Below are 20,305 nucleotides of genomic sequence, written 5' to 3' on the forward strand. Positions count from 1 at the left end.
ATACTGAGCTTCTGTAGCCACAGCGCTGTGGCAGTTGTGCTTGTGCTTCCTCTGTTCGGTCAGCACTTGGCTTTGCACTTCACCACCAGCCTCTGCAGCACAGTGCACCTGCAGCAGATACATTACTGCCAACAGTGCAAACCGACGGGGGAACATCAACTTTGTAGCACATGCAGGTGACCACAGTTTATATAGAACAGCAGTGGTAGCATCTTTAAAGCCCCAGTGAAGAACTGCTGAAACAGCTGTACAGCACCACGAGGCTAATAGAGGGCCTGGTAAATGTAGCTACTGTGTAAGTGGGTGACTGAAAACTGGCATTTTGATGACTGACTGAAGCCTTAAAGGGGAAAAATGTAACAACATCTGCCTGTTTGCCTCCTATAATAGTGCAGAGTAGATTTTATAGAAAGATTTTTCAGTTTAAAGACGATGAATCTTGAAGGTGGGAGGAGCTTTTGAAAACGTAAAGCACTTTGGAGAGGAGAGGACACGAGTTTACCTGATTGCTGTTCCCACAATTCACTCTGTTTTTTTTCTTTTCTACACAGCCCTACTGGTGACATCCCGTTTAAATTAAAATAACACATGGCCACAACTTAGTAAGGCGTGAGAAGGTAATTAAGTCATGGCCACGACTTAGGAAGACATGGGGACAAGATCCTAATGCATGGCCATAACTTAGTAAAGTCTTGACCACAGCTTAATAAGGCATGACCTCGTTCCCACACCTTACTAAGTCTTGGCCACGCCGAATTAATGCGTGGGAACAAGATCCTAATGCGTGGCCACACATTATTTTTATTTATACGGAATATAAATAAGGGCTCCGTACTTTTCTCATGACCAGATGGATATTTCTGCTTCATCCTTGACACGAAGGGGGAGACAGGGCCCTTGCTAAATTTGTGGGGCCCTATGCAACATGCATAGAGAGTGTATAGGGTTATGAATACTCAGCCTGATGTCTGAGACCCTGTTTTATAATAGTTTAGTGAAGGTTTTGACCTAAAACATTTTTCTAATCTATTTATTTTGATCTATTCTGGCAGAGGGGTACATGAAGGGTGTTCTAAGGCAAAGTAGTCCCCAAAGAAAACTTTTTTTCAGATTTACCACTATTTTACCATCCTCAACATTACATATAAAACTCTGTTTTAGTGTAGCGTCACTGGCGGTTTTGGATAGGAAGTAAAATGGGTATATTAGTGTTGTAGACATTGCGACCCCTGGTTCCCATCAGCACCACTGAAAAGAAATCTCTGTAAAGAGTCTCTACAACAAACGATGTCGCACCAAATGACTCTGGGAGTCGATTCCCCAAATCGGGAAAAAGTTTTCTTTGGGGACTATTTTGCCTTATAGCATCCTGCACGTACCCCTCCGCCATGAATGGATTAAAATACATTTTAAGCCATCATTAAACAATGTCTCAGTCATCAAACTATTTCATGTAATAACTTTCTGTGAGGGATCTTTTAGTGGTGGATGTCTGGTTCCTATCACCACCACTGTGAACAATTCTGACTACAAGTTTCTCTAAAACCGAGCATTTCATACCAAACCACTCTGAATGACTTTGTTTACATCTCAACCATTTAATTATGTGGAATTTTTGAAAAATCGGTGGAATTCCCCTGTGAACACAAGTTTTAGGCCAGAAAGCCCCTTTTAGAGCATCACAGATCACAACAGACAGATAAATGATACTACGCTATACTGGAAACAGGTGAAGTCCTGCTCTACAGGTGAACATGTGAAGTCCTGCTCTACAGAATATCCACAAGGATGGCTGTCCTGCTTTGCTCTCTGCAGTCTCAAACGCTCCTCTATGTGTCTAGACAGTTAATGGAGACGAGAGCTCTGGGGACCCCACAGCTACCTACTGCTAATTAGGCAAAAACCTAGAGAGGTCAAAATAAAGCAACAGAATTAATGATCAAATCCAGGTGGTTAAGATTGAGTCAAGTTTTAATTAGAAACAATTTCCTTAATACAAGAAAGAAAAATGTTGAACAGTACAACATGGCTGCAGACGTTAAATAAGACTCCAAAAACTAAAACTGCCAGGCTGTGAATGGTGTGAGCTCTACTGTACCAGAGTCTGCATTAAGCTGCACAGTTAAATCATGATAAAGAACCAGTTTCTTTCTACAGTAAATTCACACTGATATGGACTTCACACCATTCAACCTGAAGCCTCTCCAACGATACTGTACATATAAAAGAAACCTTTCATCCACCTCATATCCAGAGTGAGGATCTGAGCATAACCGCGATTAGCATAACAAAGAAGAAACAATCGTTACTTTCAAAAAAATCTCCAAGACAGTTTATATAATAGCCTTAAATGGGCAAACTAATGTTAGGACTTCTGTGTGGTATTCAGTCACCAGGAACAAAAACTAAAACACACTACTACGTAGAGAAGCAGGAGGAAAAACAACAAAGGGGCACCACCTTGTGGCTGATCAATGTAACTGCAGCTGAGGCGAACTGATGTGGGCGACTGCTGTCCTGCTCTGGCCGACTGCAGGCTTCTCTGACTCCTGATTACTGGCCTGAGTACAGTGCTAACACATGGCCAGCACTGCAGGAGCCTAGCGGCCAGTTCCTGTGACGTAACACCAGTTTTGGATGAGTAAAAGTAGCCCGGGTTGGATGGGGAGTGAGGCAGAGGGCTCAGACCTCACTCGAGTACGTAAACGGAGGCTCATGGGCTCGGATCTCAGTCACTGTCAAACTTAATGGAGTTCACGGATGTGGAGATGGTGCCTCCTCTGTAGCTGCCGCGCTTCTTTTTGGTCTTCTCATGTCGGAAGGACTTGCCTTTGGTGAATTTTAGGACGTCGTTGGCTCTCTCGCCCCAGTCTCCGGTGGCTCCCATCTAAAACAAATAAGGACGAGTCAATGGAGCGTTCAAAAAAGCATCAATACTTTAAGAGTGCTGAGGATGGTTTCTATAAGCTACCTTGGCGGTGAAGGAGTTGTCTGCCAGGCGGGGGTCCACCTCAATCTCCTCGTCTCTTATTCTACGGAAAGGATCATTGGTTTTCTTTGAAAGAACACAACAGAGAGGGACAGACACAAAGAAATAAATGTGCTTAATAATGGTGCTTCGCCACAAGCAGTTACTTTCCCCACTAGCAGTAACTGTCCCCACCAAATGCCTCGGAGCTTGAAAATTGTTCTTATACAAAGTGAACTCGGCACAAAACTTCTCAGATGTTAGAAAGAAGCAGAAAGTTGGTTGAGCCGTGCAAACTGTCAAGATGGTGCAATACACTTCTGGAATAAAAATGTATACATCCATCGCTCTCAGTTGGGACACATTAAAGAAGTTAAAGAAAGAATCGTGTCATTCTATCTTGCAGCATTTTTCCGTCACGTACGCGTTCACCAGCGATTCTGCGTCGCTTTTTCGTAGTAGCAGAATGCTTTGTCACTTCTTGAGTACCTGAGTTATGTACAATATACATTATTTTCATGATATAATACATTATAATTGTGACTTTTTACACTCAACTTAAAACTGTAGAAACAAAAATGCAGCAGCAACGTTTTGCTTTAGTTAATCAAGACGCCTCGCAGAAGCCAGTACGTTACCGGGGACACATGTTTCTGCTCCACTTTTATTTTTCCAGTTGAGTTTAATGGGTTCATATCATGGAAAACAATTTCCCCTCATTTTCTAGAAATGAAGGACTTAAATGTTCAAAATGTAATATTTACTCCTGAGTCCATACACAGAAACTAGGATGCAAAACCAGCCTGTTTTGAATTCACCAACAAACCAATTTACATATATCTGCCTATTAAGCCTATAGCAGTTTAGCTCCGCCCACTCACACTGAAGCTATGAGGAGTGTTTCAGTGCAGTGGTCAGTCTTTGCGAGGAAAAAATAGGTGGGAGAGCATTTTGTACACAATCGAGGAGTAAAGGAGCTGTTGGTTGCTCATGCTAAGGACGTCACAGCCTATTTAACGTGACTTTTGAGGACTGTGTGCATCCTGGGAAAAACAGCCTTTAAAAGCTGGAAGTTTGAATGACACAAAGCCTGAACATGAACAGTAAAGCTGTGCTGGTAATGTATCAGGATCTGTGAAAGCGCGACAATAGTAGCTACATTTAAGTTAGTTTACTGGATATCAGAACATCAGCTTGTGTTTTGAAGCCCTTCTGTTGTTTTACTCAACGGTGCTGATGAGAATGTCAGACTGATGCGATGTACATCTCTGATCGTGACCTCTGACCGATCCTGCTAAAAATCTGTGTGTACCAACGGAGACACAGGCACATTATTATGCCCTCTCACCTTCTGTTTGGCCTTGGGGAAAGAGTGAGGCGTGGTGGTGATTTTTTTCTGTGTAGGTGTTATCTGTGCAGTGTCATCCTCCTCCCTCTTCCTCTTGCCTCCTGTGCCTGTGGTTAGAGAAGGTGGAGATCAGACTAAGACCCAATGCTCCAGATTTGGGAAAACAGACAGAACAATGCACACAGCCAGCTACGGTGACTGCAAAACCAACCCAGACACCTCTGCGCCTCCTGAAGAGGGATTCTGCATGTTGCTGTGGAAGCAATGCTAAAAGAGGGTGTGACATTTCAAACTACACGAGCTACAGCTCCTAATTGGACATCTTGCACTAAAAGCAATAAAAACCAAAAGAGTAGTTTAAAGGGCACAAAAGGCCAAACGCTTTTCGAGTAAGAGCATCTACAAACACAAATGACCTTTTTAGCGTCCGCCACTCTGCTCGCGCTGGCTGGCTAAGACCGTATTTGTTATTCAACGGCCATTCAAGCTGGTACTTAATAACCTGTCAGAATCAATCTCTCTAGAACATTGTGCTGCGAGTGCCTCTGAATAATTCGGAACCTAATTTGGATTTTTCATTACCGTTCACTGGTGTAGCAACCGGAGTCTTTGTAGTTTCTGTTTCCTCCTCTTCCTCGGACGAAGAGCTCTCTGATGAGCTGCTTTCTGGCCTGGTCTTCGCTGAGGCAGCTGGTGTGCTCTTTGCTACAGGTGTGGTCTTTACAGCAGCCTTCGTCGTCTCTTCTTCATCAGAACTGTCATCACTAGAGGAAGAAGACTCCGCAGGTTTTACGGTGGGGGTCTTCGCTGCGGTGACGGGAGTTTTCGGTGTAGCTGCTTTCCCGTTGGTCACAGTAGACTTGGCCGGCGTCGTCTTTGGAGCTTCTGTTTCTGAGTCTGAACTGTCTGAAGAGTCCGAGCTGCTACTCTCAGCCTTCTTAGCGCTGGTTGGGGTCACAGCAGGCTTAGAGACGGGGGGAGCCTTGCCCTTCTCTTCCTCCTCATCGGAGCTGTCAGATTCACTGCTGCTGGACTGGGCCGTGGGTTTAGCAGCAGCTTTGGCTGCGGGTTTAGTGGCTGCAGGGGCAGCTTTGGCTGCAGGTTTAGCGGCCGCAGCAGGTTTAGCTGCCGGGGCTTCGTCCTCAGAGTCTGAATCGTCGCTGTCCGAGCTTTCTGCCGGCTTGGCGGCTGGTTTGGCCGGGATGGGGGCAGGTTTAGAGGCAGGAGTGGCAGCGGCTTTCTTAGGGGGCTCCTCCTCTTCAGAGGAGCTGTCAGAGTCTGAGCTGCTTTCAGCTGGCTTTGCCACAGCTTTGGGGCGTGGCAGCAGACTTGGGTGTAGCTGCAGCTTTGGGCGTGGCCGCAGCTTTGGGCGTGGCCGCAGCTTTGGGCGTGGCCGCAGGCTTGGCGGGAGCCTCATCTTCTGAGCTATCAGAATCTGTGTAGAAAACACCATAAAGAAATGTAACTATAAAATAAAACTAACAAGACTGTTATAAAGAACAGACAGTTACAGATGACAGACACACAGTTACAGATGACAGACAGATAGTTACAGATGACAGATAGATACTTATAGATAACAGATAGACAGTTATAGATAACAGGCAGACAGTTATAGATAAGAGATAGTTATAGATAACAGGCAGACAGTTATAGATAAGAGATAGTTATAGATAACAGGCGGACAGTTATAGATAACAGATAGATATAGAGAACAGATAGACAGTCATAGATAACAGTACGCCATACAGTGTCAGAAACCAAATAAGCAACATGAGAGATTTCTTAACGTGGCTCCAGGCAAGTCTGTGATTTAGGCAGGCGGTCTGCACTGAGATAACTGGTGGTCATTCTTTTACTTTTCAGCTGTAGCCTCATAGCTCAAATGCAAAACTAACGAAGGAAACTCTAGAACAGGTGTCACTAATAGGCGGACCGCGGTCCAAGTCCAGACCCAGATGCTGTCCTATGCAGACCTGGACCTATAACCGATAAACTATGGAGAATTCTTGAATTTCGATGGGGTGGTCCTACTTTAATTGGTGTAACTTTTCTAGCCTTTACTGTACCAGTTTAGTGGCCCGGGAAACTCGCAGACCAATCGCATGCATTGTAAATATTACGTGACGCTACTCAGCCAATCAGATCTGTGCACTATGATGAGCACTGAGACTCGAGTGAATGTCACACACACAGGTAGGGATGAGGGCGAGACACAGCAGTTGGAGAAGAAAGTGAGCCAGATTAATGCTGCTGAAATATTACTGAATTGTACTTTATTTGATTTGACATTCGGTTGTCGAATACTTAAGACACTGTTATAACCTCTAGGCTACTTCAGTAAACAGTATGTGGCACTGAGTCATAATAAGTTGGACATTATGAAGTTCCGGACCTTTGCTGGAGGAAGTTTTTTTCTAACTGGACCTTATTGAATTTTAATTAAACACCCCAGCTCTAGACCAAAAAGTCATCTTATCTGACTGACAACAATCGGGAGTGAAAAATGTGTAAATCTGATTAATAAAAATCAAGTTTGCTTAATGCATTCCATTATGTACACAAAACCTCTATTTCAATACCAGTCTGATTTAACAATCTGCCTCCTTCATTGCTGCAATCATTTCTTGCTGAAAAAAAAAAAAAAACAGTAGGAAAAGGTCACAGACGAGCACGACAGCTCTTATACTACGTCAAGTCGTCCTAAGTTGGGCGCTAGCTCTGAAATGAAGAGAAAATCCTGAAAAAGAGAACTATTTACTGAAGAAAAGCAATTCTTTTATAAAATCTATTATGCTATCTCAATACTGAACGGCACAATAAGAGAGCACAAGTACTGTTTTACAAACGCCATCACTGCCCTTAGTTCAGAGGATCTCACCTGAGCTTGAGGAATCAGCCTGCTTAGCAGGTGTTGCCTTTGCAGCAGGAGCCTTGGCTGCAGTAGTCTCCGCCTCCTCCTCATCATCAGACGACTCTGAGCTGGAGGACGACTCTTTTGCGGCTTTAGGGGCTGCCTTGGCCGGGGTGGGTTTAGCCGGAGTGGCTTTGGCAGATGCGGCCTTAGCTGGAGTAACTTTAGCAACTGGAGCTTTTGCAGGCGGTTTCTCCGATTCATCATCCGAATCCTCCGAGCTGGAGGAGGAAGATTCCTCCGCAGCAGGAGCAGGCTTAGCAGGGGTGGCCTTAGCAGGGGTGGCCTTAGCAGGGACGGCTTTCGCTGGTGTTGCCTTGGCAGCCGGCTTCTTCGCTTCCTCTTCGTCGTCCTCCGAGCTGGAAGATGAGGACTCTTCCTCCTGAGCAGGGGCTGCTTTGGCTGGTGGGGGTTTTAGCAGGGGCTGCTTTGGCTGGTGGGGTTTTAGCAGGGGCTGCTTTGGCTGGTGGGGGTTTTAGCAATATGTGCTTTAGATGGTGTTGCTTTTGCAGCTGGCTTCTCTGCCTCATCCTCTGAGCTGGAGTCTGTGTATCATGAAACAGCACTTAAATAGTTGAAAGGTTTGGGGATACAGAGTAATACTGGAACAGTGGACAAAAATGGAGTGAACAACAGGAAAATGCTAAATGAACAGCACAATGGTTAATCATACCAGAGCTGTCTGAACTGGACTCGTCCTTCTTGGCTGCAGGTTTGGGTGTCACAGCCTTCGTAGGAGCCGCTTAATAATAAATGAAATTGGGTTCCACATTACAAAAGGAACACATGAATGCACCATGAAACACAACAGAAAAAACAACACATAAGTTCAGACTATTGAGCCAAACTCTTACCAGGAGCTTTCTTTTCTTCCTCCTCATCGCTGCTGTCCTCACTGCTATCCGAGGAGTCTTCTTTAGAGGTTTTGCTGGCTGCTGGTACAGGGGCACTCTGAGCTGGAGGTGGGGGTACAGCACTATATGGACCTAGAGACCAAAAAATGCTTTCGGTGAAAAAGTTGGTTAAAAAGTCATTTAATTTCCAATAAAACTGATATATTTTATTAAGCAGATTTTCATTCAACTTTAGGACCAACTTGTTGCAGTAGCCCTACACAACGCTGGGCTTTCTGGAGTCGACCCCAACTCAACTCTTCAACCCAACTTCATTTCAATGCCAGATCAATGGATAAGAGGATACAGCAAAGATTAAAACCATCCTAAAAGTAGTTTACAGCAATATAAAACTAGAATATTTAGACACGAAACAGTGCTACAGTAGAATACAACTGACTAGACTTAAAGTCTTGTTTACAAAAAACGCAGCGCAACGATTTATATTTTTGGTGATTGTGTCTGTGATTTTGGGTTTGTGGGTTAATAATTAATTGTCTCTAATAATTGCTGGCCATTAAAATTGGCCAAAATCAGCATCCCTACCACACCGCGTGTAATTCTTCCATTTTTAGTACAATTTTGTTGTTTTTTGTTATTTTTAGCCAACTTTTAGCCCTGCTATTTAATCATGGCCAATTAATACCCGCTAGCTACATCTTCCCCTACACGGCGCTACCAAGCTGAAAAGGTGAAGGCTAGTATGCGCTTTCTCTTAGACGTGCGAAGGGCCATCATTTCAAACTGCTGCCAACGTGTCACTGGACAGCAACACACTTGCAGGAGAACAGTACCTGCCAATTCAGTCACATAAGCTAAAGCGGTCCATGTTGTCTAGCATTACGCTGAGTGATGGGGGGGAAAGGGTGGACCATCCTACCCACCCAGAGTAAAGTGAATTTATGCTCTCTTAGACTCACAGCCACACATGGCTGATTGAACTTGCAATCTTTTTACGACAGGCCCAATGCTCAGACTGTGCCTCTCATATTTGGCCTTTATTCATCTCACCAGGTCAGATGTTCCTTGTGGACAGTACCTGCTTTGGGCTTTTTGCTGGGAGGAGCCTCCTCCTCATCTGAGGAGTCCTCGCTGCTGCTGGACTCAGCTGGAGCTGCGGGCTTTGCGGCTGGGGGCTTCACTTGAGCAGGGGCCTTCACTGCTGGCTGCAATAGGCAAATTAGCAACATACAGAGTTTATATTCGTACTGCCACTTCATCTACAGCAGGGTTTATACAGTAAACCTACAGGGCATCTTAGAGGGCACAGCACCTGGCTGCGTGTTAATATTACTAAGTGGAACAGTACCTTAGCTGGGGCCTCGTCCTCAGAGTCACTCGAGCTCTCCTCACTGCTGCTGCTCTCTTGCTTCTTCTGAGCTGGGGCTTTGGGTGGGGCCACAGCTTTAGGGGCTGCAGCTGCAGGCTTGGCTCCTGAGAAGCACATATTAAATTCAGACATTAAACCCTAGACAACCTAAGTCATGATTACTTTCAAAATAGCACTGGTAGGCACAGAATATACATGAAGGCTTTATACATAATTGGTGTCTTTCGTCAGAATTCCCCCCCTGCTGAATGTAAACAGGGTGGTCCTAATCTCACAAAAAGTTCTGGCTGCTTTAAGCTTTAATCTCACCAACAAAATGCTAATGGTAACACTTTACTGTAGGGTGCTGTTCATAAGGCTACATGACACCTACATAAACTTGTCATGACAAGTGACGTAACCCTACATAAATGTTTATAAATACTTTTTCCAATAGGCGTCATTCGCTTTAATGGTTATGTTTGCCAATTTTCATCAAAGTTAGCTAAAGTAGCCTTTATGACAGATGACGCCTGTTGGAATAAACATTTATAAACAGTTATGTAGGGTTATGTCAGTTGCCATTGCAAGCTTATGTAGTCTTATGAACAGCACCCTACAGTAAAGTGTTACCATGCTAACTTTATCAAAACTATGTGCCCCCACTTGAATGGTCTAATGAGTAAGCAATAGAAAACCTAGCAAGTATAGCCTTCTGTAATAGTTCTGTGATCACCTATTAATTTTGTCCAATTCTTATAATCAGCAAGGGCAGGTTTGTACATATAAGACTGAAAAATGCATCACAGTTCTCTATTGAGATTCTGCATCAAAGCACAAAACGTCCCAGTCTGACGTTTATACAGGGTTACGCATAAAAGAACGCTTTTGTTTGTTTAAACCTATTAGAAACTGCATTATTTCACCTGCAGTTTTAGGTTTGGGCGGCTCTTCCTCAGAGTCAGACTCTTCACTGCTGGAGCTGGTGTCCTTTTTCCTGGCTGCCACTGCAGGAGACTGTACTGCAGGTTTCACCGCTGCCACTTTCTGAAAGACCAGACAAACCACCATTTGATCACCAAACTAAAAAGCAGCCTCTATTGACAAAAATAATCCAATGTTTGAGGTATAAACACACCTTCGCAGGAGTTTTAGTCTCAGCTTCATCCTCAGAGTCGCTGGAGTCTTCGCTGCTGCTTGACTCTGCTGCAGCCGCTGGTTTCTTCACTGGAGCTGGAGCCGCAACTGTGCAACAATTACGGAAAGTTATGTTTGAGATATAAAGTGAACAGTTATCTTAATGGACAGCAAGGAACGATTAAACCGCATAGATAAATAAATGAAAAAATTATACTGATCAAGTATGACATATTTGGTGCCTAAAGTTTCTGGATATATATATATATATATACACACACACACACACACACACACACATATATATATACACACATATATTCTTTTCTTTAAAACTATCTACACTGACAGCTCCTTGAAAAAAAGGGATGCTCTAAAATGGGGACTGTGGGCCAATACAAATATCATATTTTAAAACGTACATAATGCAGAAACATTTATTAAACATGGAAATTGGGACCAAATCTACTTGGATTAACATTGTGTAGAAGTGTAATATGTATTTTTGTAGAATTACAAATACAGTCAAATCTACAGAATGTAGACATTTTGGCAGCACAGCCACATACGCCATTAAACAACAGGCCGAACTATCAGTCAAATCTGTCAGACTAAATTTTGGCAACCCATTCTGAATATTTCTGCTCCTGGCTGCTGAAGCTGAAAGTGAGAATAATCACCTTGAGGTGTTTTCTTGGCAGCTGGCGCGTCCTCCTCGTCACTGCTCGACTCCTCACTACTCGAGCTCTCCTGCTTGGCCTTCTTTGCAGACGGCCCGCTGATTGCAGCAGGGCCATTGGTAAGCGCCTTGCGCTTTCTCGACTCTTTAGAGCTAAAAGAATAAGAAATACAACAGGATCAGTTCGGGTCTTCTAACGTGACGAATAAAAGCAACTCAACAACAAAGTTACGTCAACAAGGAAAGTTAATCAACAAAGACTTACTTAAGCCAGAATTTGAAGATGTCAAGGAGTCCTTCTTCATTTTGGTCCTGGGGTTTCTGAACAGATACTGCCTTTAGTATTTACGCATAATTACCTCAAAACAGTCATTTTCATTTCTGAATACTCATTTGAAGTGCACCTATCGCTACAAGCACATACGCATCTACACAGCTTTGATTACGGCAATTTTGGTAACATCAGTGAATTAGAAAAGGGACCTCTGGCCTAAATGAAAAATCTAATCATCACTAAATCTTTTCTAAACATATCTACTCACCATACAACTACCTACAGCTGTGCTGCTGTAGTCTCTAAAATGAAATTTCCTGATAGGGAAAAACTTTCTGATGATGAACGTTGAAGGTGGGAGTGAGTTTTTAGGGTACTTCGGGGCAAGCTGTTTGAAAATTTGTTCACTAAATGGCCGAATTATTTCTTTGACGACTGACCGAGGTCAGTGTCATATCACTAATGCTACCACCACAGACGTATTTATTAGCTTCTATATCAGCGGCTGCAGTCAAGATTTGTTGAGTGCTGTAGGGATTTCCAATGGTAGTGTATTTGCGTAATGCATTCTGGGTACTGTAGTGTGAGAACGCTGATGGACAAAAGCATATAAAAATAGTAAAAATTGTAAATTTGGTCAAAACAATGAGGCTGAGAGGTGAAATGCTGCGGTACAGAAAACTACACAACATAAATAAGATACTAAACACTTGGATTGGGCCAGAATGCCCCTTTAAACCCATTTGAGACCACTTAACTGCCTTGAACCTCAACTCATAAAGCAGTTAGACTAAAATTAAATACATTAAAATTATTGTAGGCCACAAAAAGCACACACAAATGTTAATAGGAGATATGGAAAGACAGGAACAGCTGCGCATAACTGGAACTGACAGGTTTCTGTTAGTTTTACCATCCAGCGCAATTCAGTTTCTACATTATATAAATGAACACATTCCCACAGAAAAGAAATATGTTTAAATGAGATCCCCTCTTAATCTGTACTTCTTCATGACATGGTTAGGCCCGTTTAGTTTCAAATCAGAGGGAGACTAAAGCCATTTTCTCCTATTTATGAAATGTCTCCTGAGAAATAAGCCTCAGATTTTCTCACTGAAAAGTGTAAGATCTCATCTTTGTCTTATACAGCTCTAACCTATTTCACAGAACTCTCTCAGCAGCCTCTCAGTGCAGAAGGAAACCCAGGCTTTTCTCATTCATCACCAGAACTTCTTACAATGAACTGGTGATGTTAATCTCCTTAAGAAAGACATTTACTCCTCTGGGCAATTTGACTGAACACACACAGGTTTTATATTGTACATAGACATGTGACACACACTAATATCACTGTAACTCTCTCTCCACAGTAAACACGTGTCTATAGACTTCAATAACAGAGAAACGGTGAACTGATCTCACTGTAACTCTCTCTCCACTCTCTCACCAGTAAACACGTGTCTATAGACTTCAATAACAGAGAAACAGTGAACTAATCTCACTGTAACTCTCTCTCCACACTCTTCTCAGTAAACACGCGTCTATAGACTTCAATAACAGAGAAACAGTGAACTAATCTCACTGTAACTCTCTCTCCACAGTAAACACGTGTCTATAGACCTCAATAACAGAGAAACAGTGAACTAATCTCACTGTAACTCTCTCTCCACTCTCTCCTCAGTAAACGTGTCTATAGACCTCAATAACAGAGAAACAGTGAACTAATCTCACTGTAACTCTCTCTCCACTCTCTCCACAGTAAACACGTGTCTATAGACCTCAATAACAGAGAAACAGTGAACTAATCTCACTGTAACTCTCTCTCTCCACTCTCTCCTCAGTAAACACGTGTCTGAAAGTAACAGCGCGTGCCGAGTCTCAGCGCCGTCCGACGGCGCGCGCCCGACGCGACGCGACCGGTTTAAATGTACTTACGACTTTGGCCTGCTTTATGAACTCCTTGGCCGCTTTAGTGAACTTATTGTCCAGCAGGAAGCTGTAAACATGCTGGAACAGATCGCTCGGCACCGCGCCGCCCTCCGCCATCTTCACCGCGCTCAGCACGCACTGCGGACGCACAGGAAATGGCGCGAGAGACACACGTCATCTCCACGTGTTACGCGAGAACTACAAAAAAACAAAAAAGTAAAATAAATTCAATACTGCAAATAAATAAAAGAATGAATGAATGAATAAATAAATAAATAAATAAATAAATAAATAAAATAAGGCTACAAAAAAGTAGAATAAATTCAATACTGTAAATAAATAAATAAACTGAAGTTCACTTAAAAACCTCATTTAAAATCTATGGCAGTGTCTGAAACTCTGCCCTGTTCACTATACAGTGCACTATTTAAGGGTTCTGCCGTTCTGGACTGGGATCTGGAAACAGAGTACAGAAGATCCAGTGAACTCAAACAATCCCACAATGCACGGCAATAAGCAGTGCACAACCGATGTACCCGAGCCAGAGAACTTGTAGAGAGGAGAGTGTAATGTCTGCGGGGTTTCTCAACGCTAGAGGGCGCTCCCGAGAGAGTCCAGAATGAATGGGTTAAGATGGAGCATTTTAGCAAAATCGTAGTTCATAAATGTTTAAACATTTTTAATGTTAAACAATATATATTTATTTCCTGGACACAAAACAGCATAAAAACATTGTAACACCGCTTTTATATTTTTTAAAAGCTTTAAACTCGAGTTACAGGAGTTTAAAACGGCGCCTCGTTTACGTTCATGACGTCAGTGAGCACAAATAGCCAATGAGCTGCTCCGCTTGTCAGCCAATCAGCACTCAGTAGCAGTAATGCCAGCGTCCTGCTGCCCAAAACCCCCTTTACTGTACAAACAAAGAAACATACGGTGATGTTTTCTTTGCTTTTTTAGTGAAATATATCTTCCTACTTTCTAAAATAAAAGGAAAGTTCTGGGCGAGTGATTAGAAACTATTTTAACTTTTCGTTTTTATCTCCATTCACCCTCATTCATTGAGGACTCGCTCGCGGGCGCCCTCTGGCGTTCTGTGGTCCTGTTTTTGATGTAACAGGGGAAACAGGAAGAGGCCAGACTCCTCATAAACCGGCTCTGGTATGTACATATTTACAGTCACTGGATCGTACTCATTCCAACACAGTAGGGGGCGCAGGAGCTTGTGTTCAGCTCCCATTAGGAGCACGCTGTGCCGATCTACACATGATGCACCCGAGCGGGTCTCTGTGAGAGATGGTTTGGAAATCAGCGATCTGCGTAGCTCCGCCTGGAAGCCCTTCCTCGCTGCTGTGGATCCACAATGGCGGCGCCCTGTGATCACTAGCAGAGTGGCGCTTTTCTCCTCTGTGAAGGGACATCAGTGCGGTATTTCGATCTGATGTAAAGTGTCCGTCTCTGTCTCACCTACAGCAGTGGAAGATGCCCCGGTACGAGCTCGCGCTCATCCTGAAGGCGATGCAGAGGCCCGAAGCGGCGGCGGCGCTGCGGCGCACGGTGGAGACCTTGCTGGAGCGGGGCGCCGTGGTCAGAGACCTGGAGAACCTCGGAGAGAGAAGGCTGCCCTACAAGATCTCCAAACACAACCAGCGCCACACGCACGGAGGCTACTACCTGATTGACTTTCACGCCTCTCCGTCTGCAGTGAGAGGCTTTCTGAACCACCTTGAGAGAGACGTGGACGTTATTCGGCCGACGGTGTTAAAGAAGGACGCTGAGGGTTCTCAGGGTTCTCAGGCTCAGTGCTGCGGTCCATCACCTGCCCAGACCAACAAGAGGCCTTCTACATAAATGTGAGGAGTATAGATGATAATATACGGATCATATAGAGGATAAGGATCATATACACGCTTAAAAGAGATGGTTCTTCAAGGGTTCTTTACTAAAGGCAATGGTTCCTGAGATCTATATAGAACCAATTGCATGCCTAAAGGGTTCTTTGCATGATGAAATGGTTCTTCAGATTGATGCCTGTGTTTTATGTGGTTCCATTTTGAGAATGGTTCTATGTAGCGCTAGAAAGGGTTCTGCTGCTGTTGTGATGTCAAGCTTGTAACAGTAGAAGAAATCTTTTTGGTGCTTTATAGAACCATTTTCAAAAAGTTCCATATAGAACCGTATACAGCACATTCTCAGTCAATCTGAAGAACCTTTTCAACATGCAAAGAACCATTAAAGCATGCACATGGTTCTTTGAGTGTTCATGGTTCTATACAGAACCATTGCCTTTAATAAAGAACACTCGAAGAACCATCTTATGTAAGAGTGTAAAAAGGGAATAACCATTTTTGGTGCAACATAGAATTTTTTTTTTAAAAAGGTTCTGTATAGAACCATTGTCTTTACCAAGTAACTCTTGAAGAATCTTTTTAAGAGTCTAGAACTTATGGTTCTATATAGAACTATTTCCTTTATTAAAAAGCCCTTGAAAGCCATTTTATCTAGGAGTGAAACAGTAGAATAACCCTTTTTAGTGCTGTATAGAACCATTTTCAGAAAGGTTCTATATAAAAACATATGCAACACATTCTCTGTCAATCTGAAGAACCATTTAACTGTGTAAATAATTATTTAAGCATGAAATGGTTCCATAGAAATTACATGGTTCCATATCATGAACCCTTAAAGAACCATCCTTTTAATTGTGTACATTCATGTGGATCATCATTAACACTAGCATTGCTGGTAATGTTACGAGTTAAAGTTATGATACATCACATCTGTGTCGGTGAGACGGTTTCCAGACGTAGATGAAGCCTAAACTTGGACTAATGGTGATTCTGCATCAGCACTGCAGTTTAGTCCATGTCTAGGCTTAATCCATGTCCTGACAGTTTGTCCTGCCCATTTAGCAGTCTTACTATGCTGGTGCGTATCATAAGTATAGTATAGTATAGTATAGGATAGTCACTTGTTTTATTATTTTGTTGTTAACATTTTATGGAGTTTGAATGCTAATCTAGCCTAACTTCAGGTGTGTTTTACAGAATCAGTTTAATGATATTGTTGTTGTTATTATTAGACTATGAAAATATCTTGCACATAGTTTAACACTGGTAGCATTTTCTAATAAGGTCATTTAGATTAATAGGACGGATAAAACGTAATTAATCCCAAGGAAAATTACATCAGAACAGCAGCAGGAACATAATCACTTTAAACAACACAAACACTCGTTAAGTATCAACCAAAAAAGGATGTAAAGGGATATGAAAGATCTCAGCCACGTACAAATACAAGTACAAGGACACAGAAAGGCCACTTAAATTATAAATGAGCAAATCAGCAAGAAGTGCAGTAACATGTTCACTGAAATCTGGTGGTGATAGGAACCGACATCTACAGCGCATATTTAGCCAGTTTATTTGCTGTACAGAATGACCAGTGAACGCTTCTGAGTTTTTATATGTAATGGTGATACAATAGTGATAAATCTGGGGAAATAAAGGTTTCATTGGGTACTTTTTGGGCTTAGAACGACCTGTGTGTACCCTTCCACCATCAGTGTATTTAAAATACGTTTTAGACCAAATCCTAAAACAGTTTTTCAGGCGGTGTATTTGTAATTATTTCATGTAATAACTTTCTGTAAAATAGTTTTTAAAGGGGTTTGGACGTCTGGTTTCTCTGCTGTGAAGAATTCTGACTCAGATTCTTTAGAGTGGAGCAAAAAGAATTTCATTATGCAGAAATTTTGAGAATTGGTGGAATTCCCCTTCTAAGGTGCATCCCCACTGCTTGTGATCCAGAATTAATCATCCTACATCAGTATCTGACATCACCAGTGCTCTTTTCGGCTGCAATCAGATCCTCACAACGAAGTTTCAACATCTAGGATAAAGCCTTCTGTTACTGCAGCAAAGGGGGGCAAACTCACTTATAATCCCCTTGTTTTTAGAAGGAATGCTGGTGTCTACAAACCTTTGGACATATAGAGTTGGTTTCTTAGACAGGGATTAAGCCTAGCCCTGGACTACACAGCACTCTGAATGAAGGTTCCTCATTCACGTGAAAATATAGTCCAAGACTAGGCTTCATCCCTGACTAGGAAGCTGACCGATAGTAAACAACAGGCCCTAAATCACAGGTCACAATGTTGCCTTATATAATAAATTAGGGCTAATTCCTGCTGTGGCTGTTAATTCTTTCAGTTTAGTAGTTCTGCTTTTTGGTTCTGATGAATATCTAGAAAGCATAAAACAACTAGAAAAAAGATCACTGTGCTCATTAGTCAGTTGAGTCAGCTTCACTTTATGCTGTGTGAGTCATAAACCTATAGTGGATTCATAAGGAGTTGATCAATCTAATGATTTTCTGTCATCACTATTGTTTTTTGCGCATAGGTAAACAGTTTGATGGGTGAAATTTTATTTTGAGAAGAAATACAGTTTAAACAAAGGTGTGTTACCTCAGTACTGGGCAAAACACTCCTTCTCTCAACATAAACAGTTGTCTGCCAGTGAAGACTAAACTGACATGATTTTATAAGTATTACCAAAGCCAAAGGGAGCCTGGCTGCTTGCTGTTTCTCCCATTAAACTAAAAATGACTGCAGAACACTAGAGGGCGCCTGCGAGCACGTCCTCAATGGAGGATGGCTAAAAATGACTAAAACCGAAAAATTAAACATCTGACCATTTATGTGGGACCTTCCATTAATTTTGTAAAAGAAGGATGCATCCCATTAAAAAATCAAAACTTACCAGTACTTTTTATTTTTCTACAGAATGCAGCTTATAAGCAGTAGCATGCTAGCATTACTGCTACTGAGTGCTGACTGATTGAGCCAATCAGCTCAATAAAGCGGTTCATACTCAATGATGTAATGAACGTACATGAGGAACAGTTAAAAAGTTCTATAGCTGGAGTTCAAGAAGCATTTAACATGATTAATCCTATACAAAATGCGATTTTGTACAAAAGCTCCATAGAAACCTACACATTACGGACTTTCTCTGGAGCGCCCTCTAGTGTCTGACAAACCCAGAAGGCTTAACTGAGTGGCAGTTTTCCTCACTGGAGATTCTCTGGTATTACATAGACCGGTGTTTATTAATGCTGCTCCTGGGGACCAGCTGCCCTGCACAGTTTCAGCTCTTCTCTGCCCAAACCCTCCTGATCCAGCTCAGGAAGAGCTTGGTAACCAGTTGATGAGCTGAATCAGGTGTGTTTAGGCAGAGGGACCCCACGAATAGGATTAAGAAGCATTGGGCCTCATTTATCAATATCTTGCAAATTTTTTTTCTTAAAGTTTCTTTGTGTGTGTAGAATCTCAACTTAAGAAATGTTGCTGAATGAGCCCCATTGACTTTAAGTTTTCTAGGTTTAAAAGCAGCATTTACTTAAATAGATCATTTAAGTGGATTATAGTAAAATTGCATATTCCTCTCTTGTTCCTCACTTTGTTTGGACCAGTTATGACTAATTTAAATTCTACCCATTTTCTATAGACCTGTTTTTGCTTTATTTGGCCAAGAAAACCAGGAAATCCACTTTTTCTGGCTTGAGGTTTGAATGCTGAACACAGTGTACCAGTTAGCTGTGGATGAGTTGTCATGTACACAGCACACGGGTGTTTGGTTGCTTCAGGTGGAACAGACTCATCCACAGGCAGTTCACAAGCTTCATGTAACTGAGCTGACCTGTCAGCAAATCTCAACATGTACATGGTTAAATCATTTGACTGGAACTGTTGAGAAGATCACGGCTTTAATACATGAACTCTCGTCCATATCAAGTTTAATAATTTAAGGAAGTGAAAGTGTACAACAGAGCATCCGTTAGAAAAAGGAAATTTACACTTAATTTCTTCTTTTCTTTCTTTTCTCTCCTCAGGGGCTGTAAGAAAGAAGATTAACCTGCCAGCTGGACTATGTTGAGTTTGTCCTCGTGAGAAAGTTTATTATAAGAAATGAATAAATTAATGCATCTTTTTCAAAAAAGGTTCTCTTCTTTTTTGCTGACATTACATGGAAGAAAATAATGTTTTACAGAAAAGGAGAATAAACAGCCTGTATTAGCAAACCATACGCAGTTCTTTAACTGAAGATAACATTTTGGGATTAATGTGGTGATTTTAAAAAGATTAAATCTGTATTTAGTGCCAAATTAGGATCACCAGTGCTTCTCAGCTCTGGTGCTGGGAGCCCACTGTCCTGCACATTTTACTGTCTTTCTTGCCTCAGTACACCCACCTCAGCTTGGTAGTGGGTTTGTTAATGAGCTGATTATTTGCATCAGGTGTGTTGGGAGCAGGGAAAATACGAAATGTGCAGAGCAGTGGACCTCGAGGAGCAGGGCTGAGAAACACTGACTTACACTATCCTGTGATCTCTAGACATGCACTGTTAGAAATAAAGGTTCTGTGTAGTACATTTTTCGTTCATCAAGGTACAAACGATGTAAATGTTCCCTCAAAGGTACAACAGTGGTTTTAGGTTTTTCCAGGTGAAACGTATGTATTCGTACCTTTTCATAGCCTAATGCTTTAAAACAGAACACTAAAAGAAAAAGCCTGGAGACGAGACGGGGTGTGTGGAGTCAGTACAACTTAGAACATATAATTTCCCTGACTAAAGGTACTGAGATGTGCCCTTGAGGGAACCGTCCCAGTGACAGTTTACTACCTTTATTTCTGAGAGTGTGTAGTAAAGCCATCAACTTTGTGTAGATCTGTTTGAATTCACTATTGGATATATTGAAATATTGCCTTCTTTACTGTGTTGATCTCTTGCTGTGGGTGAGGCGTTAAGCGTTCTCCTGTTTTCTAAAAAAACTAAAAATAGACTGAAGGT

The 20,305-nt window shown here is 42.3% G+C and overlaps 2 protein-coding genes across 2 annotated transcripts; one reads left to right on the forward strand and one right to left on the reverse strand.

Moving 5' to 3' along the window:
- Positions 1-1,953: 1,953 nt before the first annotated feature.
- On the reverse strand, positions 1,954-13,597 carry nolc1 (nucleolar and coiled-body phosphoprotein 1). Its single transcript, XM_036573734.1, is given in 15 exon segments — positions 1,954-2,887; positions 2,972-3,055; positions 4,317-4,423; positions 4,899-5,619; positions 5,621-5,751; positions 7,198-7,605; positions 7,904-7,972; positions 8,085-8,216; positions 9,163-9,289; positions 9,433-9,557; positions 10,359-10,479; positions 10,571-10,677; positions 11,250-11,401; positions 11,514-11,569; positions 13,458-13,597. Coding segments are annotated over 15 exon segments (2,610 nt in total). The 5' UTR covers positions 13,569-13,597; the 3' UTR covers positions 1,954-2,728.
- A 1,169-nt stretch (positions 13,598-14,766) lies between these two features.
- Positions 14,767-19,536, forward strand: mrps6 (mitochondrial ribosomal protein S6). The gene is made up of 2 exons (XM_036573735.1): positions 14,767-15,304; positions 19,347-19,536. The coding sequence occupies exon 1, from the start codon at positions 14,934-14,936 to the stop codon at positions 15,300-15,302; it is 369 nt and encodes a 122-aa protein (XP_036429628.1). The 5' UTR covers positions 14,767-14,933; the 3' UTR covers positions 15,303-15,304; positions 19,347-19,536.
- Positions 19,537-20,305: the final 769 nt, after the last annotated feature.

The sequence above is a fragment of the Colossoma macropomum genome, unplaced genomic scaffold (assembly GCF_904425465.1).
Source record: "Colossoma macropomum unplaced genomic scaffold, Colossoma_macropomum, whole genome shotgun sequence".
Taxonomy (NCBI): Eukaryota; Metazoa; Chordata; class Actinopteri; order Characiformes; family Serrasalmidae; genus Colossoma; species Colossoma macropomum.